At 59.0% G+C, this 24,814-nt stretch overlaps 1 protein-coding gene across 5 annotated transcripts in view; it reads left to right on the top strand.

The window, feature by feature from the left end:
• AGPAT3 (1-acylglycerol-3-phosphate O-acyltransferase 3) overlaps nt 1-24,814 on the top strand; it is an 83,426-nt gene that overhangs the window by 48,768 nt on the left and 9,844 nt on the right. For 4 of the 5 annotated variants that reach the window (XM_036017482.1, XM_036017483.1, XM_036017484.1 and 1 more), the window contains 6 exons: nt 15,632-15,858; nt 16,977-17,146; nt 17,695-17,856; nt 18,729-18,882; nt 19,436-19,538; nt 23,654-23,729. In XM_036017482.1, coding sequence (XP_035873375.1) covers nt 15,681-15,858; nt 16,977-17,146; nt 17,695-17,856; nt 18,729-18,882; nt 19,436-19,538; nt 23,654-23,729 — 843 coding nt within the window. In that variant the 5' untranslated portion in view covers nt 15,632-15,680. Of the gene's footprint in view, nt 1-3,251; nt 3,353-15,631; nt 15,859-16,976; nt 17,147-17,694; nt 17,857-18,728; nt 18,883-19,435; nt 19,539-23,653; nt 23,730-24,814 lie in introns of those variants that run through there. The other variant, XM_036017485.1, reaches the window with a different exon arrangement.

Consider the following 24,814-nt stretch of genomic DNA (forward strand, 5'->3'; position numbering starts at 1 on the left):
GCTTTTCTTTATATTCAGCGACGTCGCCAGCTGCTGCTTTCGGATGTGGCACCATGACAAGACTCATTATGAAAGGCTCGCTGGGCTGTAGTATCACAGCGTGCGTCTCTGAGTTGTTGAGCAACAACAGCAAGGTTAGCGTAACCTGTCCACCCACGTGCTGCCTGGCATGGCCCCAGCGCCCGGTCCCACCCACTGTGGCGGCCCCGTCCTACCGCCCGGGGGTGGGGTGGGGTGCGGTGGCGTGGTGCAGAGGACGCCCCGAGTGGGAATGCATTCTCATCGTCTTGGCACAGTCGGCAGGGCTGCTATTGGAATATATGTCACAATTTGGAGGAATTAGTCTAATGGGAGCGAGGCAGTGATGCGGGAAGGAGGGAGGCTGGGCCCAGAGAGAGCCGTAATTTCGGGCGCATTTCCCCCACAGGGGCTGGACGGAGTGCTGGGCGCCTCCGGCGCCATGGCCGCGCGTGGCCCTCCTGGGTTACAGCGACTTTTCCAGCGGCAGTGCCAAACGTGAGAGGGAGAGCTTGGAGTTTCCATGCCAATGAGAAGGAATTAAAAATTGAAAGCAATTAAAATTTTTTAATGTTGCAAAAGTATTCCTAAGCCGGTGGTGGCGTTTTTTGGATAAAAACTGCCGTGTGTTTTCGAAAGGCTGATCTGACGGCGGGACCGGGGCGCTGGCCTCCCAGGCAGGGCAGAGCCCGGCAGGCGCTGGACGCGCCTGTGTTGGCCGTCTCGCCGAATCCACTTCTGGAGCCAGCCAGTGCAAAGTTTTTAGTTTCATTTAACCAGGAAGTCACTAAAACTAGTACGACAGACAGTCCCCCGCTCAGTGGCAGAGCCAGAGTGCCCGCCGTGGCAGCGTTCCGGTGCCTTCCAGCACCCCCTCTCCTGCCCCCTTCCTCCCCCGCCCCCCTGCGGGCTGGCCCTGGGAGCTCTCCCCGGGGGGCCGGCACTTCTGCAAACTCGTCACATTGCCTGGTGGCGGAAGGCTCGCCTGATAGGGCCGTTTTATCAGAAGACACACCTGCAGAGTGAGGCGAGCAGTTGCTATCAGCGGCCACCCTGTGTGATGAGCCGCGGGCAGGGGCCAAGCCTCGGTGCCGCCCGGGGCCCGTGGGCGGGCCCGCTGCCCGGGGCTCAGCACCGACTCACCAGTGGGGGTGCTGGGGGGGGGGTCTCATCCAGACCTGCTCTTAATAACCCCTCAAAGCCATTTGTAACGTCAAGGGTGTCTTTAAAAAAATAATAATAACATTTTTCTAATTATATAAGTAGTCATTGTTTCATGCCAAAAAAAAAAAAAAACTTAAAGGGAAAGCAGAAAAGTACCCCAAGAAGTCCATGTTATTTCATTACCAGAGATTCTCCCGTGGCATTTCGGTCAGTCCGTCCCCGGTGTGTGTGACTTGCCTCGACGCGTGTCTCCCTGTCAGCCGGCCGTGCAGTGCGCTCGGTGTCACTGTCACCGAGCCCGCTGCACCGCTCGGTTCTGAGGGACAAAGGCACCTAGGGGCGGGCTCACTGCCTCAACCGCCCAGCCCCGAGTGCCTCTGGATTTCGGGACCACCCATAACTATAAGCCAGTGTCCTCAAACTCTCTCCTTCCTCCCCGTCCCCCAGTTTCCTCGGGGCTCCTTCACGTTGTGCCTCGGGGCCGAAGGACGGGCCCTCTCAGGTTGGTTGGAGCGCGCTGGGCCGGTTGCTGGGCAGAACGGCCTCTCCCGGGGGCCGCCACTTCCCTCTGTTTCTCTCAGCCGACGGCAGGAGTGAATTTGCCCTTTTTTGTGCAGCTGGATCTTAGGGAAGCGCGTTGCTCATGGCACCGGAGGAGGCTCCTGGGACGTCTTCCGAGTTACAAAGGGATTTGAGCTTGCAGTATCTATCACCTGGAAACTTCCAGAACCCATGGGCTCGTGCCGTCTCTGCTAATCCAGTTTGACCTGGAGGGCCAGGTGGGTGGGTCGATCTTTGGGGACAGAGACGCTGAGATTGGGTGATTGGCTCTTGGTGAGCAGATTCTGTGATGGGCGGCCCCAGGGCTGTCAGGAAGGCACAGGGACCTCTGTGTCTGCAGGGCGACCGCGGCCAGTTCCTTTGCAGAAATAGGAGCGCCGTGTGAGGTGGCGCCGGCACCGCGTGCGCTCGGTAACGCCAGCCCTGCCGTGGCTGTCGCCACAGTGCCCGTGGGGTCTCGCGCTGTGAATGTGTTGGTGTCGAAGGGGTGTCGGCGGACTGTTGGCTCACCGCAGGTTCTCCGAGTGCCGGGCGCCGCCCCGGGTGATGGGGGCAGGGAGGCCGTGGGAGTCGTCCCTGAGAGGCTGGGTCGCACTCCGCAGTTATTCCTGGGGACAGCCCCTCCTCCGGGGTGTCTGCCGGGGCCAGTGCGACACTCTCTCTCAGTGTCGGGGTGAGGCCAAAGTGCCCTGTGCTGCTCACTTCCCAGTGAGGAGAGAGGCTGTGTGGCGAATAGCTTCTCTCCTTAATCCTGCTGAGCTGCTGTCGGTGGCCCAGGACAGGGAGGAACATCCAGGCCAGGAGGGCGGGTGCCCAGCCGGTGGTGGCCAGGGACCTTCCTCGCACCCGTGGGGCCGTGCCTGCCGTGGCCAGTCCTCGGTGTGGCGGCTCCCGTAGTTTCAACTCCCTGAGCCGGCCCAGCCCTCCCCCTCCCCGCCCCCCCAGCCTGGACTCTCCACCTTCACCTGGGATGGGCCGCGCAGCCTGCAGCAGAGCTGTTGGAGGGGAACACAAGGTCAGGGCCGTGGTCCTGCCGGCCGGGAGGTTTCCGTGCCGGTGGGGCAGCAGTGGCAGCTCACTCACCGCGTTCAGTAAAGCGGAGTTCTCTCTGAGACCCAGCACGACAGCACAGCAAGGGCGAAGGTTTCTGTGTTGCGCTGTGTGACAGCTGCACCCCCCTGCCGCCCCCTCACCCCAAGATCGACACCCTCGGAGGTGGAGCACTTTTTGAGCATTAGCTGGCTGAGCCCAGGGACCCCCGGGGGGCTGGCCAGGCTGCTCAGAGGAGGAGGAGGCCTGGGTGGAGTGTGAACCTTGACCTTCCCTGTCTTCCACACACCCCATGCTTCGGTTGACCTCAGTGCCAAGTCCTAAAGGACGCTTGCGGCACAGTCCCTAACATTTCACCCACTTGGCAGGCCACTGTCCCCAGTTTGCTCCTGCGACCAGATGCCCCAGAGCCGCGCTTAGAAACGCAGGCACAGGGAGGCCCCTTGCAGCTCCCCCGCCCACGGGTATTTTTATGGGATATTTTTATGCTCCGGAGGCTCATGCGGCGTGGCCTGGGCTGTCCCTGCGTCCTGCCGGCTGAGTCCCCCGAGGGAAGGAGGTACGGGGCTGTGGTCCGGCCGTCCCCTCTGCTCGGCCTGCAGGGTCTCTGGGGTGAGGGAGAGGCAGCCGGCAGCCGGCAGCCGGCAGCGGGGCTGCTGTGGGCTTCCTCCGACGTTCAGGGGAGGCCGTCGTGGGCACAGCTCCTGCGGGAGGGCAGGTGCCTCCCCTGTGCCGGTCCCCTGAAAGGGGCGCAGAAAGGTGTGTGCTCTCTGGGGGCCAGAGCACCTCTCTCTGATCCCTTCTCTTCTCGTGTCTCTGGGCCTCCACAGGCAGACAGCTGGGGCGTGGGGCCCAGCACCAGGGACCGCAGCAGCCTCACTGGGGCTAAACTGGACAACCAGAGGGGTTTGGTGTAGATGTCTGGGGACTTGGGAAGGGCAGCAGGAGAGAGAGCCCGGGAAGGGGACGAGTCCGGTCTATTCATCAGTCACGCCTTACCTTTTGAAGCGGGGTGTGAGGGTGCCGCTCAGGACCCGCAGGGGCGGGCTGCTCCCATCTCCCCGGACGCCGTGGGTTTCCCAGTTTTCCTGGGAAAACTGACCTCAGAGAGCGCAGCTGTCGCCATGGGACCCGGCAACAGGGGGAGCAGAGGTCACTTCTGACCTCAGGCAGCTGCTCCCGGACCCAGGCCAGCATAGGCTCGGGGAGGACCCGCCCTCGGGTTGGGATCAGGGGGTGGTGATAAGCTGTGACCTTGAGCTGTCTGTGTCCAGCACCTTGCCCCCAGACCTTCTCCATGTTCTAGTCTGGGGAGGTTATTGACAGGAAGTGAGGGAGGGGGCGGGGTTTTGCTCCCGGGGTCCCGGGGTCACACCCCTGTACCAGCCACTGGGCAGATGGCAGCACACGTGCCTGTTTGCTGCCACTACCCCAAATAAAGTGAAGGTTTTATGTATGCATGCATGCATGTATGTATGTGCAGAGAGAGGGGACGGGAGGGAGAAACAGAGGGAGAGAAACATCAGTGTGGGGTTGCCTCTCATGCGCCCCCTACTGGGGACCTGGCCTGCAACCCAGGCATGTGCCCCGACTGGGAATCAAACCAGTGACCCTTTGGTTCTCAGTGGAACCAATCCACTAAGCCATACCAGCCAGGGCACTGATGATGATGATGATGATCTTTATTTCACTTTCTGTTTAATACCGTATTTCCTGCATCGGATTAATATTTTTGGATACTACCCTTTAACTTCCAAACATTTGTTTGCCTGAGATGTTCTGAGTTGATATTCTGACAAGAAGCTCAACTAAGAGAGGAACTGCTGAGTAACAGGTGATTAAGGGGGATGAGTAAGGGATTAACCTGGGGTAAGACGGGCCTTTTCCAAACCGAGGCTGGGCCGGGGGGTTGCGTCGGGACCTCGAAAGGACACGCGGGGGCTCTTCCCCAGCCACGGGCGGAGGCCAAGGGCAGGCATTCGACACCCAGTAAGTTTATTCCGTTTTGAATAGCTAACTTTTCAAAAATCTACTTAAAATTTTTAAAAAAATATGCATTGATTTGTAGAGAGAGAGATGATGGACGTGGAGACAGAGCGAGAGAGAGTGAGAGGGAGAGGGAGACGTCGGTGGGTTGCCGTGCCCAGCGGTGCGCACACTGGGTGCTCCTGGTGTGTGCCCTGCCTGGGATCAGCCTGGCCTTGGCGTGTCTGGGCGACGCTGTGACCGACTGGGCTACCCGGCTGGGGCGAACTCTGTTCAGTGTGTAAAATCAGTGTCTCTTTAATGTCAAATGTGACGTTTTTATTTTTGTGAGTGGCTCTGTTCATCCTTTAAGGCTTGTGTTCTCGTCGTAGAAAACACCCTTACGTGTTTCATTTGTGCAGGGGATGCCCCCCAAGACCCTCCCCAGGTGGGGGTGGGGGTGGGGGTCGTGGAGGAAAAGCCTGCAGGAGGGCGAGACCCCCTCCGCAGCTCTGGGACCCACACTCTCCCAGCCACGCGGCCCCCACCTGCCCGCAGCCATCACAGCCGAACCCCTTTTAGCAGCGTCCTGCATCCACCCCAGGACCCGAGGGCTCGGCCGCTCTCTGCAGGGGCCGCCTGGCCCCACCTTCCTTGTCCTGTGGCCGTAGGTCTCTGGTGGGACCAAGGAAAGTCATGAACTTGCACTCTGTCTGGTTTTACCCCTGCGGTAAGGCAGGTGTGACAGGCTCTCTATATTCCCAAGAGAAAGCCGGGTCCCCCACTCTCCCTGTTAAATTGAAAATACATTGTACATGCCGGAAAGTGCATCAGCCACCAGCTGATTGATAATTGCACAGCAGACTCCCGTCTGCTTCTCCGAGAGTGAAATGTCCTTATTATAGTGGGCTGTTTGTTGTCACAAAGTTAGGTCTCGGCCACGTTAGCTGTGACTGTGTGTGTGTGTGTACGTGTGCACATGTGAGTGGGTGTGCTGCTGTGTGTGGAGGTAGGTGTGCACCTGTGTGCGTTCTGGACCTGGGCCCTCGCAATCTGCCCCTTTAGGGAGCTCTCTGGTGCTTTGGTGCTGCCAGCCTCCATGCAGTGTCCTGCAGGCCCAGCGACTGTCACAGCTCTATTGTGCAGTCATCAGGCCCCAGGGGCTTTGCACACCCCTCCCACCTCCACGCCCCCCCCCCACCCCTGCAAACACCACCCCTACTCAAGCCAGTAAAACCATCAGAACAACCTCGAAAAGACAGAAGATTCTGGGGCTTGGAGAGTTGGGGTAGGTAAGGTGTGCGGGGTCCCTGGAGGGCACTGTGGCTTCTGTGTCTCCAGGGTTCTGCCCAGGCCCCCACTGTCCAGGGGTCGGAGCAGGCCTTGCACCCTCCTTCGAGGGTTCCTCCACGGCTTTCACAGTGGGAACAGAGCCAGTCCCGTCGTTGGCCTGAGGTGGCTCCTGCTTCCCCTCAGATAGCAGCCAGGGAGTGTCTCGCTTCCTTCCGTAGGTGGCCTGGGGGCCCCGGGATCACTTAGATCCGCGTGGCTCCTCCAGCAGGCCGCGGTCAGGCCAGGACGGTGCTGGCTGTGTGTCTGCCCTCCCCTCTGTCGTCTGGAGTGCGCCCCACGTGTCTCCAAGGAGGAGGAGCAGCAGTTTCCCGCTCATTGGGGCCAGCGTCACTTCCCCCTCCTGGCCTCGCCGGGCTCCCTCCGCCCAGCAGACCGGCCCACGCTGCGTGGGACGGGACTTTGTTCGAGGTCCTCGGACAAGCTGGTTGGGGAGGTGCTCCCTGGGCCGTCCCGTGACACCGTCCTTTCAGGGAACCTCCACTGCGATGGCTCCTAATGACATGCGTGTGGGACGAGATCAGGGAGTCCTGCTGCTGTCCGTCAGAGATGTACGCGCAGTAAACACAAGTGCTCCGTGCAGCACACTCTTGCACACCAGGGCCGCGGGGACAACAGTGACAGGACTGACCGTGCGCCACGGGGGGGCTTGGGCTGCAGGTGACAGAAATGGTGGTTTACAGACCTGGACTCTTGTCCTCTCTGCCTCTTGAAGTGGCAGCTGCTGGCGTGGTCCCTGCCCTTAGGAAAGCCGACGCCTGGCTGGAAGCCCCCACAGACGCCGGCGTCATGCCCCACCGCCCGGAACTGGGCCACGTGTTGCTGCCTGGGCCAGTCTCTGGAAGAGGCGCTGCCATCCTTGTTACGGCTGAGATAGGAGCTGGGAATCCCCCTGCCGCCCTGGGGTCCAAGCATGTGCACCCCTACACTTGAAGGATTCTCAGATAGGAGGTGGGGGGTGCGAGGAACCCTCGGGGACTGCCTGCTGCAGAAGCAGGGCTCTGTTATCGAGTCCTGGACCGTCATCATTCCTTGGCAGGGACAATGTGTGACGCTGAAAGATCCCCACAGTCCAGTAATGGTTTTAAGTTAATTTTGCATTCTCTTTACTGTAACGGTACCTAAACGCAGTAGAACTACAGAGTCGCCCAAGTTGAAGTGTGTCGGGGGTGGGGACGTGTTTCTTAGCTTGTAGCAGTGTGCAGCCCACGTGGGTTCCACACCTGCGACCGAACTGCAGGCCACGCCGGCTGCCGTGCCCAGGGGCTCCCCCGGCCTCACGTCCCACTGGTCCGTGCGTCTGTCTGTAGGCCAGGACCACTCTCCTAATTACTGAGGCTTCGTGGTGTGTTATGATCTTTTGTGGGGCTATTCTGTGGTTCTTTTTCATGTTTTTTTTTTTGGGGGGGGGTGCTTTTCTTTCCTTTCGTTTTTTCCATGTGAACTGTAGGATCTGCGTGTCTAGTTCTGGGGGTGAAGGGTGGGGGGCTGTTCTTTTAATTAGGGTTTGATTACATTTGTAAACTTAGAAAGTGTGGTTTGTGTAGCATTTATGTATCACTGTCTAACAAACCGCCTCAAAATGTAGCAGTCCAAAGCAGCCGCTCTTCTAGTGGTTCCCAGCCCGGGGCTCAGCAGGCCGGTTCTTCTGCTGGTCGTGCTTGCCGTTCTTCCTGCAAGTCTGCGTCGGCTGGAAGCCAGCCCGGGGCTGGGGGTCCCTGCCTTCTCCACGTGAGCCCGTCATCAGGCGGGCTGGCCCGAGCTTCCTCACTCGGTGGCCCGGGGGTGTCGTGGGAACTTCTGAAGGGCCGTGCTCCAGAGTCTAGGACGTCACCGCCACCACATTCCGTGCACGGGGCGAGCCCTGAAGGGAGCCCCGGGCCCAGGGGCCAGAGCGAGTCCATGCTCTGCCGGGGGCTGCAGTGAGAACAGAGACGGCGGTGGTTGTCACCTGCTGCACAGGATTTTTCCAATTTTTTTTTTTAGTTTCGCTTTTGTATCTTTCAGGATGTTCTAAAATTTCGCTGCATAGGCTTTGCCGAGTTCTTCTGTAGTTTTGGGTTCGGTGTTTTGTGTATTTTATCGCAGATGTACATATGCACTGTCTCCTCCGTGTGCCTGCTCTTTGGTGTGGTCACGTGGTGGTGTGCCCACTGGGCCACGCTCCCGGGGCTGCTGCCTGGCCGTGGCAGGGCCACGTGTCCTCATATTCCGGGTCGCTGAGCGCTAGAACTCCGAGCTCGTACTCCACGTGCACTGGAGGAGACCCCTGGTCCTGACTTCTGGTCGCCCCCTTCCGGTCGCCCCCTTCCTGCTTGCTGGAGAGGGACAGCGAAGGCACCCGGGAAGCCATGCACTGTAGACAGGGGAGCCTCGGCAGCCTGGGTCCCCAGTGACCCCCCATGTGGCAGAGCTCCTGGGCTGCCAGGAGCTCCCTGTCTTCCGTGCACAGCTTCCTGGGTGGCTCGGTTACCCCGCATGGCCAGGTAGGCGGCGGCGTGGAACTGCCGAGTCAGAAAGAAGCAAGCGCTGCTGTCTTCGTGTCTTCTCATTCCGTGCTTCCGTCAGGGCTGGCTAGTGAGCATCGTTAGAGAGTGGATTTCTGCGTATTTTATTGTATTCCTTTCAGCGTTACGGTCCTTGCTTCCCGTTTATAGTAGCAGTTTGGTTGCAGTGGGTCCTCTTGGGTCTAAGGATACCAAACTGCTATCTGTACAGAGTGGTGTTTTTATTTCTCGTTTTTCTCCTTTCTGATCTTTAGACGTCTCGGTGATTCCAAATGTTGATGAGGTGGGACTGGCAGCAGATGATTCTTAGCAAAGAAATGTGCCGTGTTTTCCAGCCTTATTGAATGATGAGGTGGTACTGTGAGTGAGTTTGCTCCAGAACTGAAGCTAGCCCCTTTCAACCTCCAAAAAATAGGATTCTGTGTGTCTCATTAAAATTTTATTATCGTTGAGCTCATAAACATACCTTCCCTGATTTCCAGCCTTCTTAAAAAAAAAAAACATAAAAGTGTGGTGACTGTGATACGGCCCTGTCTCAGCCCACGGGCGCGGTCCGGGTGGACCACAATCGCTGTATTATGTGCTCATCTGTGATGTCATCCAGGGGTCTGCAGACCCGCCCCCAGCACTGGACTCCCTCGGAGGTGGTGCCGCCTGAAGCCGCCGGCTTGTCTCCGCGCCTTTGTGCCGCCGTCAGTAGGATGTCTGCCCTCAGCCCCCGCCTCCCCGGGCTCTGCGATCGGGAGCTTCCCGTCGGCTGTGGGCCAGGACACCGCCCGGTCTCACCTGTCCAGGCGGGGTTCATTCACGGCGAGAGCGAGGAGGAGCCGGGCGAGGAGCGAGGGGCCCGTGAGTAAAGTGTTCACTTGCGTTAACACGGAGGCTGGCTGTTCCGAAAGCGCTGGCGGTTTGTTCCTGGCTCGTGGCTTGTTCCGAGGAGTGAACGTTGACACCTGAATTATCTTCAGATGCCTGTGGGACGTCTGAGGGACGCCGTGTCTCTACTGCCCTTTGTTTCCGTTCGTCAGTCGTGTCTGTAGACTTCCTCTCTCCTCTGGTGTATCCCGACTTGGAAGCGACGGGACGACCCACACACAAACTTCGGTCTCTCCGTGTTCAGCCGGCACGGCCTCTGGGTCCTGCCGCCTCACTGCAGACCAGGTCTGCTCTGCGCACTGCAGGCGTCAGCACTCACGTACTGGGTGGGTGGGCGGGTGGATGGATGGATAGATGGATGGATGGGTAGATGGGTGGGTATATGGATGAATGGGTATGAATGGGTGGGTGGGTGGATAGATGAATGGACGGGTAGATGGGTGGGTATATGCATGAATGGGTAGATGAATGGGTGGATGGATGGATGGGTAGATAAATGGATGGGTAGATGGCTGGATGGGTGGATGAATGGGTAGATAAATGGGTGGATGGCTGGATGGGTGGGTGGATAAATGAATGGATGAGTAGGTGGCCGGGTGGGTAGATGAATGGGTGGATGGATGGATGGGTGGGTATATGGATGAATGGGTAAGATGAATGGGTGGATGGATGGATGGATGGGTGGGTACCTGGGTGGTGGATGAGTAGAGGGATGGTAGATGGGTAGGAAGATGGGAGACGGGTGGTCCAGAGGAAAGGAAGAAGGAAGGAGGGAAGGTTATCAACCATTTCTTAGTTCTCCTTCATTGTGGACTTTGAATTTGGATCATTGAAATCCACGTGTGACCAAAAGTTACTTTCACCCCGTAATTCAGACCTCCTTTCTGGAACATCACAAACCATGAGCTTTGCTGTGTTTCAGTGTCTTCTCACCTCACCCACCACGGTCTGCTCGAGGTTAGACTTGCTCTTGGAAAGACCGCTCAGACGGGACAAAGCGAGGCTGTGGGGCTTTGAGCGTGGTTCAGAGGGGGTACGGGTCCCCCGGTGGTCACCTCCCCGGTGTTCAGGACCTAGGGCAGCAGGTCACCTAACGTGGCACTGGCCAGCTCCTGCTCCGACACAGAGCAAGACGCGTGACTCTGGGGCCACCCTGATGCTGTTGGTCATGGTGCAGCGTCCGGTCCCCCTGCTCCCCCAGCTGTGTGGTTGGGGCACCGTCAGTAGAGGCATGAATGGCACCCAGATGGAAGGACTGACATTGACCTTGTCTGACACCCTCCACTGGAGCAGAGAAAGTCATCAGCTTCTCTTCAGAGAACAAAGACACAGAGATGCCTGGCCACCACTCTGGGCAGAGTGGAGGGGGGTGGAACTGTGACTCCGATTTCCGTTTCTGTGGAAAGGCTTTGTTGCAAAGCCGTGTTTTCCACAAAGATCCTTGGAGGGTACCCGAAGGTCAGACCATCTGCCTGGCTAATTCTAGAGGGAGAGGGACAGAGGGACCAGGGCTGGGCAGAGAGGGCCCTGTGGGCATCTGGTGACAGACTCTGAGGCAGGGGGTGGGATCTGCCCTTGAGCACAGCGAGGCCCGGCCGGGGTTCACTGGCAGCCGCCGGGCCACCTGGGCAGCAGGGCCAAGTCCCCAGCGGGACGTGGGAAGGGCATGTTCAGGGGGCCTGCGTGTTCACCAGAAGTGTATTTGTTTGCTGGGCTGCTGCTGCGCCAGGGCCACACGTGGGGGACTTGGGCCACAGGAATGGGTCCCCTCAGTCTGGAGGCTAGAGTCTTAGATCAGGGTGTCACGGGGCCTGTTCCTCCGGAGGACTCTGTCCCCAGCTTGTAGATGCCGTCTTCTCCGTGTCCTCACACGGCCGTCCCTCCATGCGTCTGTGTCCTAATCTCTCCTTACAAGGACGACTGTTGTGTGGGATTAGAGCCCACCCCAGTGACCTCATTTAACGTGATGCCCTTTGTGAAGAGCGCATTTCCACCCACAGCCCCGTGCTGAGGTGCTGCTGGGGTTAGGGCCCGAGTGTATCTTTTGAGAAGACACAGTTCACCCCTCATGAGGTGCCGGACTCAGGCCTGAGGGTGGCCCGGGCAGAGCCGTGCCAGTGGGCCAGGTCCCCTGCTGACGGTGGTGGGCTGGTCCACGGTGTTCCGGGCTCCCCACTCTCCCGGTCGCTGTTCGGCCTGAGCAGGAGCAGCCGGGTGGCAGGGGCCACAGGCACAGACCTGGCCGAAGCGCCTGGAGGAACAGAGCATCAGGACTTCTGGGGGCCCCTGCTTCTCAGGGACGCTCGAGCTGGGAGGAGGGTCTGGTTAGGGCCGGGTTGCTGCTCTGGGAGGCTTCCCTGCCGTGGAACTATTTTTAGCACGGCCTCACCCAGCCACCTGGCTCACTCCCCCTCTCTGAGTAGCCAGCAGCCTGTCCCTGAGGAGGGTGACACCACCCTGTACCCCTCTCTGGGGAGGGAGAGCGTGCAGCTTGTCCCCTGCCCTGAGAAGGTGGGTCCTGGCGGCTTGTGCAGGGGCTGCCAAACCTGGGAGGCAGCCAGCTCGGCCTCGGGACCAGGTTGCGCAGATGCCAGGCCCCTGGAGCCGCCTAAGCCTATTATCTGCTGCAGAGACTCGGAGACGGGCTCGGGTTTCCTCGCCACCTCGGCGGCAGCGCCTGGGCTTTCACGGGAAGGCGCCATGCGAACGGCTGGGCCGGCCATGCCGCCTGCCAGGGCCTGACCTGGCTCCTCTCCCCGGGTACGAGGAGCAGCAGTGTCCTCCGAGGCCCCGGGCGCCGGGCGCTCGCCCAGGTTGTTCTGTGCGGTCCCGGTGACGGGGGAAGGCGGCGAGCTGGGCTCTCGCCCTTTTCTCGAGGGAGCCCTTGTCTTCACGCACCAGACGCACACGTCAGGAGCAGCTTGTGGCCATGGGCCTGTCTCGGCCTCACCTGTCTTGAGTGGCAGGGCCTCAGTTTCCCCATCTGCAATGCAGGGATGTCAGAGCCCACACTTCTGCATATAGGATTTACGACATCACGATCATCAGGAAAATCCAAATCAGTAGCATCGTATGATGCCATTTCACACGCGGTCGGACTCGAGCCTGGCCTCCCGAGTGTCGCGTGCCCTGGTGGCAGTGGGTGTTGGAGTCTACAGAGAAACGGCTCGGCACCATCTAGGAAAGTCCACACAGGCAGTCTGTCGCCCGTGATTGCGGTCCGAGGTCTGTCCCCACAGCGCACGCAGAGCACCCCAACCGCACGTCCCTCACAGCAGAGGCCAGAGACAGCCCACTGTCCCTGCGAGACCCGGGCTCCACCCGGGCCATCCCCACCCCATCCCGGGCTCCCCTCCTGCAACCCACAGGAGCCCCAGGGCCCATGGCTACTCAAGGAGGGATTCTAGAAACAAGATTGAATAAGCAGCAAATCACAGAAGAGTAAAGTTAAAAAAAATAAGGTGTGATACCATCTTGCCTGGGGGAGAAGAAGACTTTAAGGAATGACAGTGGTTCCCTCGAGGAGGCGGCGAGGGGCGGGGCGGGGGCGGGGCCTCGGCCTGCGGTGGAGGCTCCAGCGGTGCTGGAACGGGATGTGCTCTCCGAAAGCTTACCCTGGCCGTCAGGTGAATGGCCACGTGTGTGTTGCTGCAGTTTTGAAGGATTGTGTTTGTGGTGTGGTGTTAAAAATCATTTTAATGCAGTAGAAAGTTAAAAAAAATAAAAGATAGGGTTAAGGGCTGAGATGCAGTATGAGATGTGTCTCTTGTTAACACTGGTCACATCGAGTGCAGCCCTCACTGCTTGTGACACTAAATACATATTTTGGGGCCTTTATTGTGTATAATACTAAGTGAATAATTTTGGTTGATCCATCCATTTAAAAAGATCATTATAAGGGGTACACAAGCCCGCACTGTTGGGGGCTGCGGAGTCCAGCGGCTGCCCGATGCTGTCCTGCGCTGCCAGCCCGTGGGCCTGGGCGGGGAGGGATGTGGGCGTGGGCTGAGTGGGTGGGGAGCAGGACATCGTTGCGCCGCCGCCGCCCCTCTGCAGGGGAAGGAGGCTGGGCCTGCTCTGGCCGCAGGTCCGGGGAGTTGGCACGTGTGGCACGTTGTCAAGGTGATCTGGCGCAGCGGGGCCAGGTGGTGGCCACGAGAAGGGGACGCCCAGGCACGTGGCTGTCACTGGGTGCTCTCGTGGGTGGGTGGGCAGGGAGGGGGCCTCCTGAACTGAAGCCGGCTGACGTGCCTCAGGACGGGGGGCCCACCGCGAGTGATGCCGTCAAAGACCCCACGTTCGGGGCATTGACAGCCCAGGCAGGTGGTCTGCGGCCGGAAAACGTGTGGGAAGAGGGCCGGCCAGAGTGAGAGCCCGCGGCCAGGCTCACTCCCAGGTGCCAGGGGGCCCAGCGGGCAGCGGGCAGCAGGCAGTGGGCAGGCCCGTCTCATCTTCCTCCTCGACTTGCCTGTTGCCACGTGGAGTATATTTGGTTCATCACGGTGCTGAGTGGTGACATGGGAGCATGTGATCTGACAAAAACAGCCGAGGGCAGCTGCGGTCACGTGTGGAAGAAGCTGGGATCCAGCCTGGTTTCCACTTGCGGCTGGACGGGCAGGTGGTGATCGTGGGTCGCCCGGGAGGCTGGCAGCCATCACGGAGCTCCAGGCCGGCCCCACACCGCACTGCACCATGGGTCCGTATCGAGGCTCCCACACAGCCCCATGGACTTGAGCTGTGGGGGCCGCTGGACCTGAGACTCCCACATTCCAGGCGGGGGCGGGAAACTCCCGCTGCTCCCTGTGTGACCCTGAGCACATCACCTAACCTCTCCGTGCTTCCGCGTGCTCCCCTGTCAGCTAGGGACGTCATGTGCGTGGGAAGTATGTGCGGTGGCCCCAGAGCGTGGTCACGCACCCAGGAAGTGCCTTTGCTGTCCCTGTTGTGGTTTTCCCTTTGCTCACAGCAGTGTATTGGTCACACGTATCATCAGAGTGGTGAATGGGTTTTCTGAGGCTGCGTAACCAATGGCTCCATGCATGGAGGTGCAGGACAACACTGCACCTTCCTCACCTCCGTGTCCTGGCTGGGTGGGTGGGGTGCTCCCAGGCTGCGGGCGTCTGAAGGCGTGGCTAGGCCCGGAGGGCCAGCTTCCACTGTGGCTCCCTCACCTGGCACAGGTCTCAGCTCCCTCCTGCGCCAGGGTCCTCCCGTGGCAGCTGCTTCTCCCTGAGCCAGCTGCACAGGGGACCCCAGTGTGACTCAGCCTTGAAAATCCCACGGCCATTTCTGCAGTTTGTTCTCCAGGCACAGGCACCAAGTGGTGGGGCGGCCGGTCCCTGCTGTGCTTGGCTCCCAAAGTGCCACAGCGCCCATCCTGGGGAGCTGAGGGGGCCCGTGCAGCTGTCCTCAAGGCCAGCTCCGCACCCACCCCTGGTCCCAAAAGGACCAGGTCTGCAGGGCTCACGGCAGGGCGGCCACCACGCTGCCCACTGCCGGCTCTGCACTTGCCTGGGTTGAATCACAGCTTCCTGAGTTTCTCTCCTGGGGCAGGGGGTGGGGACTGGGCAGCTCCCTCCCAAAACAGGTCCAACCATGAAATGTTAGCGCTGCCTGGAACTAAGAAGTGCACACTGAAGAAAAGAGGAGAAAAAGCGGTTTAAGTTCTTGGGGAAGCGGCTATTTTTATGTTAAAAACCAAAATAAAAGCCTTTTAGCTTAAAGAAGTGCACAACAGCCTGGGAATTAAAAGGCAGTTACAAGTTTTTATAGAGATTTCATGTGCAGTTTTAATCTTTTAAATTAGATGCTAAAAAAAATTACCCATAATGCCTTTACTTAGAGATAATCGCTATTAATATTTGGGTGCATTTCTTCTAGTCTTCCCTTCCTTATACACATGGGGGGGTGTTTGGTTCACGTGTGTGTGTGTGTGGTATGAGCATTCGTGATGCATATATTAAGTGACGCGTGTCAGGTCCCCTGTGTGACCTGCATGTCACCTGCAGGAGGAAAGCTCCCGAACCCACTCGTTCTGCAGATCTGGGGCTCTTGTGTGGGGCCCGTGGGTTTCTGTTCTGCCTGCGGCTCTGGCCCCCGGGTCCCGGCGCGCCTCCTGACCGCCGTCCCTGTCCTTCCAGGACAGCTGTTCTCAGTGAAGGACCCTGCACTCGCTACTGAGTAGCGACCATGGGCCTGCTCGCCTTCCTGAAGACCCAGTTCGTGGTGCACCTCCTCATCGGGTTCGTCTTTGTGGTGAGCGGGCTGGTCATCAACTTCATCCAGCTGTGCACGCTCGTCCTCTGGCCCCTGAACAAGCAGCTTTACCGCCGGCTGAACTGCCGCCTCGCCTACTCGCTCTGGAGCCGTGAGTACCGCCTGGGCACACGGCGGGGCGGGGCTGCTTGCAGGCCGGAAGGTGCTCGGGAGGGCGGGGGGGTTCCTCCACGCAGGGGACGTGCAGAAAGGTGCCCGACCCCAAACTCCCCATTGGGGTGGACCTTGTGACATTCGGACACCTGAGCACGGGGACCCGCCGCGGTGGCAGTTTCGTGTGTGGTTTGGCACTGTGCTTTGGGATCCGGGAACACTCACAAACTCAGCCTGCCATCAGCAGCCTGCAAAGCTGCCGGTACCTGGCCGGACCTGTTCCGCTGTCCCCTGGCACCCCTCCCCAGAGGGTTGTGAGTCCTCCCTCAGGTGGCCTGTCATTTCGCTTGCCTGTTTCTGAAGGGAAAGGACCCTTATCAAATATCCGTGTGTAGATGTGTGTGTGTTACTGTGCGTTTGTCCACACGAAATCAGTCTTCACCTGTCATATGGGCAGACCAAAAGCTGTTAAATGGCATTAATGTCACGTGCTGTCTCTGAGAGTGGGGTGTCCTGCCCCGCCAGCACTCCCTGGCCCCATCCCCAAGTGCCGGGACCCCTGAGACATGGTTGGGCCAGGGTCTTGCACAGAGACCATGGGGGCTGTGCTCTGGCGACCCTGAGCCTCGGCTCTGCACTTCCTGGAGGGTGAGGTCACCCTTCTTGGGGACACCTGGCCATGATGGGTGTGACCTGGCTGGCAGTGGCTCCCGCACAGCTGCAGCCGCTGCCCATGGGGGCCCCGGGGCTGGCCGTATGCCCACAACCCCCCCTCCTGTGGATGGAATGTGTGATAGTCCCTAAGACCACGGCTCATGTGGGAATCGTAACCAGGCTCAAGATAACCATCCACAATGCTGGTTTTCTTGTTTATTCTGTCACTTTCTGCAAGTTTCATTTGCTTCCTCCCTTACTTTTGCTTAGAGAAGTTTATTATACATTGGGAAAACATATTTAATTAAATGTAAACTGCCAAAACGCATTTCTAGCCAAAAAGCCCAGTCTGGATGAAACACTGGAGAAGCCCTGCCCGAGTCAGAGCTGGGGCCGGCCTGTGCTCCCTGCCCGGGGCCCCCACCCCCGCTGACCCAGGTCCTGCCCTCTGTGTGTCCGCAGAGCTGGTCATGCTGCTGGAGTGGTGGTCCTGCACGGAGTGCACGCTGTTCACCGACCAGGCCACAGTGGACCGCCTGGGGAAGGAGCACGTGGTCATCATCCTCAATCACAACTTCGAGATCGACTTCCTCTGCGGGTGGACCATGTGTGAGCGGTTCGGCGTGCTGGGGGTGAGTGATGTGAGGGGGGCCCGGGGAGCTCTCTGGGGTCTGAGTTTTCTCCCCTCCAGCTTTAGCCCCCGGCCTCCTGAGCTTGGAGTCCGGGCGCATGGCTCACCCAGGGCAGCTTGGACAGCAGGTGGCCCTCAGCCACCCCAGAGTGCCCCTGGGGTTGGACGTTCCTGCCTTTCCTCCCATTTAAGCCTTACCTATTGTCCTGTGAGTCCCCAGCACTTCCGGGGGAGCCAGGCACCCTGACGCAGTGTTAACACCCTGAGCCTACTGAGGAGCCCCGCTGCAGACTGCACCTCCGGATGGCGTTCCCACCCCCCCTCTGCCAGGCCTGCACCTCGGGCCCTCCTCTGCAGGAGGTGCACCTGCACTCTTGGGCCACGCTGGTCCCAGCGGTGCCACGCTCGGGGTCCGGGTCTCCCCTCCACACTCAGTGTCAGGGTGCCCCCGAGGTCAGTGCAGTCACCACCCACCGGGCCAGTCCTGGGACGACGGCCGGGGGGTCCTCGTGGCCTGCAGCGCACTACCTGCGCCCCTCCCCCCTCCAGAGCTCCAAAGTCCTGGCCAAGAGGGAGCTGCTGTTCGTGCCCCTCATCGGCTGGACGTGGTACTTCCTGGAGATTGTGTTCTGCAAGAGGAAGTGGGAGGAGGACCGGGACACCGTCATCGAAGGGCTGAAGCGCCTGGCCGACTATCCCGAGTACATGTGGGTGAGTCTGTGCACGCACATGCGCCCTGGCGGGGAGGCCGCGCTGGCTGGGTCCCCCTCGGACACGTGAAAGCGACCCGAGTCGCGAGTGGGAAGGCCAGGCCGGCAGGAAGCTCTGAGTCCCGGTTCACGGCAGGGCCTGGGCGCCGACTTCCGCCGCCCCGGCTGAGAGCCACGGCCAGGAGCGGGGCGGGGAGGTGGGGCTGTGGTCCTGCTCAGCAGAGCGGGGTCCCCTTGGGCGGTGAGTGGGGGCCCGTCCAGCGCCCTGGCTGAGGAGCTGCCTCTGCAGGGAGGGTTCTCCTTAGAGGGGGTTCCCTCACCAACCCTAGTGACCTGAAGCCCTGGGCAAGTTCCTCCTTCAGGATGCAGAGGAGTCACAGGGCACTTGACACCCACCTGTCACAGCAGCCAGGGCCTGGGGGGCTTGGGCGGCTTTTCCAGCCCCTCAGGTGAGTTGGATGGGCCCCCGCCCGGAATCCATGGTGTCGGCTGGTTCAAATCTTCTGTCTCTCTCCCTGCTCCTCCTGTCTGGTCTCTGAGAGTCCTCTGAGAGCTGACTCCTTCCTTAGCGTTTCTACCCCACGTATGTATTTTTCCACTCCGACTGGAAGGCTGCTGCCCAGGGACCTTCATGCGTCCTCCTTTCTGGAAAGTTCTCTATTGCCTTCTTTGAGAATAAGTGCAGTGCTGTTAGCTGTGCGGCGAGGGGATTCGTGTGGCCGGGATGCGACTTGCAGCCCTGGAACACGCCTTGTGCTCGTCACTGTCACGATGCTGTCCTTCCTGCAATCGGGCGGCAAGCGTTTTGCTGCCGGCGGGGTTAGCCTGTGCATGGGGGGTGTCCGAGCCCACGGCCCTGTGTCTGTGCCCTAGTTTCTCCTGTACTGTGAGGGCACGCGCTTCACGGAGAAGAAGCACCGCGTCAGCATGGAGGTGGCCGCCTCCAAGGGGCTGCCCGCCCTCAAGTACCACCTGCTGCCTCGCACCAAGGGCTTCACCACCGCGGTCCAGTGCCTGCGCGGGACAGGTGAGGGCCTGGGCCCCCCCAAAGCTGGCGGGGGGGGGGCAAACACTGGTCCTCCGGGCTCCGTGTGAAGCCAGAAACGAAAACAGTCAAAAACCACACGAGTGAATTACATGCAAAATACAGGCCAGGAAAGGGAGAACCAAGTAAGGGGAGTTAGCTTGTGAAGATTCTTGTAGCATTTGCAAGGTGATAGAATGTTAGTTCATGGAAAATAACTAAAGTAATAAAAAGTATGTAACTGAGAAACTTATAAAGGAAAAAAATACACATTTAAGTAACCCAAAAGGCGGCAAGGGAACGGAAAGGGGCAGAGGACAGACAGGACGAGTAGAGGGCGGCCGGAGCAGACTTAAACCCATGCACGGCCGTAAGTCGTTTAGATGCAAGCCAGCGGAACACCCCACTAAAAGGCCTAAAAGGCGAGAATCGGATCAGCAGAGGGAAAACAGCCCCAGTGAAAAGCCTGCTGGGCTCTGCATAGGGCGAGGGGCGAGGGGTGGCACCAGGCTCACTCCCGCACCCTCCCCCTCCCCCCTCCCCCCACCCCCCGCAGTCGCAGCCGTCTATGACGTCACTCTGAACTTCCGGAGAAACAAGAACCCGTCTCTGCTGGGCATCCTCTACGGGAAGAAGTACGAGGCGGACATGTGTGTGAGGTGAGCTCCGGGCCCGGCGGGCACCCCGTCCTGCCCGGTGCCCCCCCCCCCCCCCTCCGCCATGCCGTCCCAGCCCCACACGTATCCCTCCACCTCCCGAGCTGCCCCCGGGTGAAGGCGGCTGAAGTTCCCACCCCCGAGGGTGGGCAGACAAGGGACAGACGGGAACCCTCGGCTGTCACACAAAGTGAGCGAGTGGCTGTGGGGTGAAGGCAGAATGTTCCAGAGGGTCCAGGGAGGGGTGACCCCCTCCTGCTGGAGGAGCACAGGAGCTGTTTGGAAGAGGCTGAGCTGAAATTTGCACGGGGACTAGGGTTCCCACAGGAGAGGCCAGGACAGCGTTCCCAGCCCGAGGGGCACTCCATGGTCCCCTTTTCTTGGTCAGGGCTGAGGCTCAGAGGCAGCCCCAGACAGAAGGGCCACAGCCGACCGCAGCCCCACTGGGACTCCGACCCTGGGGCTGAGCCCCTCAGGTTCCACTGGGCTGGCCACAAGCCCATGTTCAGAGTTGTCCTGCCAGAGGGACGCGGGAGCCGGTCCACACAGAGCTGCTCTGCGGCCCGAGGAACCCTGAGAATCCAAGAAGGGGAAGTCAGTCTGAGGCAGGGCCCTGTGGAGCCCTTAAAGCATCCTCAGATTATTGGAAGCAACTCCTATTAATTGTTTAGTGTGTACATATTGAGTGCTTACTGTATGCAAAGCAAGAGGCTAGAGGCAGGGGTGGGGTGGGCAGGTAGAGGGACCAGAGAACTGAGTGTCTGACCCACCGGCATGCGCTGGTGGAGACACGGGAAATGCACTCTGTGGCAGAGGTGGGGTGGCCCCCTTCAGCCTGAGGGAGGACTGGGCTGGGCCGGGCTGGGCTGAAACCCTGCCCCAGGGGCCGAAAGAGGTGGGATCTTCTCCAGGCCTCCCTGTCGGCAAGGGGTGCCTCAGGGCTCATCTGCCAGAGCCGAGGAAGGGAAAATGCAAAGGGAGACCCTCATGTTGTTTCAATTTCATGTTTCATTCCTTTTTGGGAGATTGTCGGGCCAGAATGAGGGGGGCCATCTGCCACCTCTCCCATCCTCCTTCCACCTCCTTGGGAGCCCACGTGGCATGCCCACATCTTGTGGGGTCAGTAGGCCCCTGGGGCCTGCGGTCATGTGGCCTGGTGATGACGGGACTGACCTTTCCCCCCGGGGCAGAACCAGATCCACCCAGAGGCTGGCGGTGCGGGCTCTCCCACAGAACCCCCGGGCTGGAAGCTGCATGTTTGTGACTTCTGTTGGCACTGGCGATTTCAGCCCCAGGGTTAAAGGGTTCTGTGCCTGCAGGAAGAGGAGTCTGGGAGGAGGGTCCGTTTTAGGTTTCATCCCGAGTGGTTTCCAGTGCCGGCGAGACGAGACAGGAATAAGGTGTCCAGGTGTCCACTGCAGAGCCCGGGGCTTTGTCCTGAGATGCAGGTGCGACCTCACATGCAAAGCGACCCCCATTTCGGAGGCACAAGAGGAAGGTCAGTGACCAAGAAGGTCACACCCAAACGGCATGTCTCGCTGCCACGCTCTGACTCTCCTAGTTTCTCGGCCTCAGGACCATCCACCCAGAAAAATCATTTTAATGTGAAACAGCCTGGGGACGACTCTGTTAATAAAATGGTGTTGTGACTTCGACTCCAGCTCAAGACAGAACCCAGGCAGGACTTCCAGAGCTGCCTCTGCCTGGGTCACCCTGGTTGACCTTGCTGGAGACATTCAGGTGTTCCCTGGGGAGGCAGGCCCCTCCCTGGTTGTGTGTAAATCACATGGAACCCTCTGTATCAGCACCCTTGTCTGCCCCCCCCCACCACCACCACTGGCGACTCGGTGACCGTCCCGGTCGGTGTGACTGGCAAAGGCTCTGATAGGCCCTCTCCATGGCAGTCGGGAGAGCTGGAGGCAGTAAATGTTTTTTGTTTGCTTGCTTGCTTTTGTTTTTAAATACCACCCGGTTCTGGCCACACTGTAGGAGATTTCCAGGAATAATTCTGTGAACATAATAAGCTGGATGGGTTTTTCCTTCTGAAGTTCTCAGTGGACTGGCTCAAAGTAGCTTCAGAGCCTCTTATTCCGTCCTGGGATCGGGGAGCCCAGGGTCCCCCCCACCCTTAGATCTCCAGAACCCCTGGCGGGGGGCTGCCTTAGCGTGGCCACCAGGGACTGGGTGATGTCTCTGGGCCCTGGGTGGGCCTGACCCCGGAAAGCCAGGTCAGCTCTCCGCTGGCTGTGGCTCTGGTTAGGATGGGGATGCGGTCTAGGACAGGGACAGCAGTGCTGGGCTTTGTGTCCAGTGTTCGTTGGTCTTGGAGGCGGGTCTTGCTCTTTTCATGGGTAGCCATGGTCAGAAAGTCTCAGGTGGCAGGGGGCGGGGTTGGAAGGGGGCGGGGCTGGCAGGGGGCGGAGCTGGGGAGGCCACTGGGCCCAGCTGGAGGCGGATGCCCACAGCCACCCCCAGGCTGCACCATGCCTCCGCAGGGACACAGACTGCAGCTGGAACGGACTCGGGTTTCCATCTGTTCATTCCCCCCTTTGGTGCAGAAAACATAGATCTATGGTTTACGTTAATAGATACATTCTTAGAACTTCTAAAGCCTCAACTTACTGTTTTTGTCACTTACCCTTTGGGTCTTGAGTAAAAGCAGTATTCTGGGGAGTCTGAAATGCACTTGTCATCCTGAGGCTCTGGCAGCCCCGGTTGGGGTGCGGGGTGGGTTGCCTCATTCTCTGCGCCTACTGGATCCTGGGGCCCTGTAACTAACTGGTCAGAGCCGGGGCTTTGGCGATGGTGGCCTGAGGCTGTCCCGCGCTCCTGCTGGCCAGTGTCTTTAGAGTGGCTGAGTCAAGTCCAGGAGATAGATGCTCATCTTCGTATTTATTTTTGTCTCATCTTAAATTCTTATTGCGTGTATTTCATGGTGCACCTAACAGACACACACAGGGCCTGTGGGTGGCATGCAGACTATGGATGTAAATCGGGGAGAGCAGTTGGCTGAGTTTGACACCTTTAGGGAGTCACCTTTCTGTAGGTGAACCCCTTCGGAACTTTGCTTCTTACTGGACTGGTCGGTACCTGCAGCAAATCCTTTAAGTGCCAGTTCTCAAGGTGTGGTCTGGGGCCTCCTGGAGATCCCCAAGACCTTTCAGAGTCCACAAGGTTACACTGGTTTTGTTTACTAGGAGGTCGTAGGCCGTCCCTTCCCTTGAGCATGTGCGGGAGTCTCCCTGGGGCTGCGATACCTGACATGTGCGGGCCTAGAAAGTCAAATGTGGCCAAGACACAGGTATAAGCCACATAAACCAGAGTTCTCCATTCTTAGAGCACAGTGTTTGAGATACCTTAAAGCACGGGGATGTGTGGCTGACCACGGACATCCCACCTGGCCTCTCTCTCACCATGGGCCCGTCTGAGGCGGGCAGCCGGGGTCCTGGGGGGGCCCGCACCCTGCCGGTCAGTTGCACCGGCTAGCTCACGTGTGCGCTGGCCGTCTGTGGGCAGGACAGTTGCCGTGGCAGAAAGTGGTTCTTGTCCTTCTAACCTTACCAGGTAGACACCTGCACCCCTGGGGCTGGTAATCCAGCTGGTGGCCGGGTTTACAAGTAAGCTAGGGTCCTGACCGAAGTCAGCTGTTTGTTCATTGAGATTACAGTTCCAAATCTCCATGGCTTTTCATATTTGAAGCAAGTAGATTTCCTCTGTGACGTCCGTCCACAATCTCCTTTGCCTAATGAGAGACTCTGAGTCGTGAGTATTTCCAAAGAGTGAGCCATCAAGAGAGACTAAAGCTCCTGCTGAAGCTAATACACGACCACCCCTCACAGAGGCCCTGGGGGTGCGATCCACCCATTTCCCTGCTCCCTGGGTCCCCGTGAGACGCCTCTGGCCCCGCCACTGTGCCCCAACCTGCAGAGCCCCAGGCCGCCTCTGGGGGAACGCCCAAGGAGAAGTTGCTTTGATGTTCGCAAGTTTTTGGAAATTCAGAGTGAGACTGGTTAGCAGAAGCAGGCCAGCGAGGAAACCCATGCACCGGTTCTCCCCACTTTCGGTTCGCCGTCATCCTGTCACTCACTCTGCTCCTGGTCTTCTTCTCCGTCCGACAGGAGGTTTCCTCTGGAGGAGATCCCGCTGGACGAGAAAGAAGCGGCTCAGTGGCTGCACAAACTGTACCAGGAGAAGGTAAAGGCGTGAAACGTCCCCCGGGGGGTCTGGGGAAGGGCTCGAAGGGGCGGCCTGTGGAGGGTGGGCAGGCTGCTGGCATGCGACTTCCTCCAGTCCCACGAGTGCTGTGCCGTTCTCACATCCTTCTCTCCAGTCCCTTCCCTCTCACTTTTCTCAGCTTTTGAGGAATGAACACACTAGAGAAATGTGTAAGAGTAACTAACATAGTGCTTGTGTAACCATGGAGAATAACACTTGATTACATTTGGTTTAGTTTTTCATGGAAAAGAAATTATAGATACAGAATAGACATAGTAAGTATGTGTGTTCGGTTTATAAGAAGCAGCAGAATGTAGATGACGGGAAAAGGTCCTCATCGCCACACCCAGCTCCACTCCACCCCCCAGGGCATGCCTGGGGAGGATTCTGACCACCCCCCCATCCCCCCCCCCCCACTCTGAATCCTGGTTTTATACATACAAACCTGCAGGACAGTCGATTTTTGTTTTCAGCCTTGAGGAAGGCTGAGATAATCAGAAAATCCTTCCAGTAGGTAACAGATATCCTTTCCAATGCATTGACCCGCTTGCCAGAAAATAGGGGCACTCTCCAGGGGTCAAAAACGGAGAGGGGAACTGAAAAGCCGTGGTAAGCCTGTGGGCTCTCCCGGTGGAGTCTGCTGGCCTTCTCCGCCAGAGTCTTGGGTTGTAAGGTCTCCCTGGAAACAGAAGGTAAGGGTTTGACCTCACTCAAGGCAGGGGTTAGAACTGGAAACCCTGCATGAAGCTGGAAACCTCTGAGAGTTTTACCCTCGGAAAGGTGGAACGAAAAACATCTGCCTGTCAGCGCAGGGAAGGGACTCGGAAGCTTCCCTCTCTCGGTCTCAAAACAGCCCCCCCCCCCCCCCCCCGCCCTTGGTGAGTCAGAATCGCAAGCCTGACCTCGAACAGGTTTGGGGTTTGAATTTATACTAACAACATAGTTGGAAAACAAAGACAATCTGTCAACGTGAAAAGTGGCTCTGGGTCAGCCTCGGGGGTTCCTGGGAGCAGCACGTGCCACACTGGAAGAGCGTGACCGCAAGCCTGGGCTGCCCGGGACGT

This window comes from Phyllostomus discolor, chromosome 2 (genome assembly GCF_004126475.2).
Source record: "Phyllostomus discolor isolate MPI-MPIP mPhyDis1 chromosome 2, mPhyDis1.pri.v3, whole genome shotgun sequence".
In the NCBI taxonomy this organism is placed as follows: Eukaryota; Metazoa; Chordata; class Mammalia; order Chiroptera; family Phyllostomidae; genus Phyllostomus; species Phyllostomus discolor.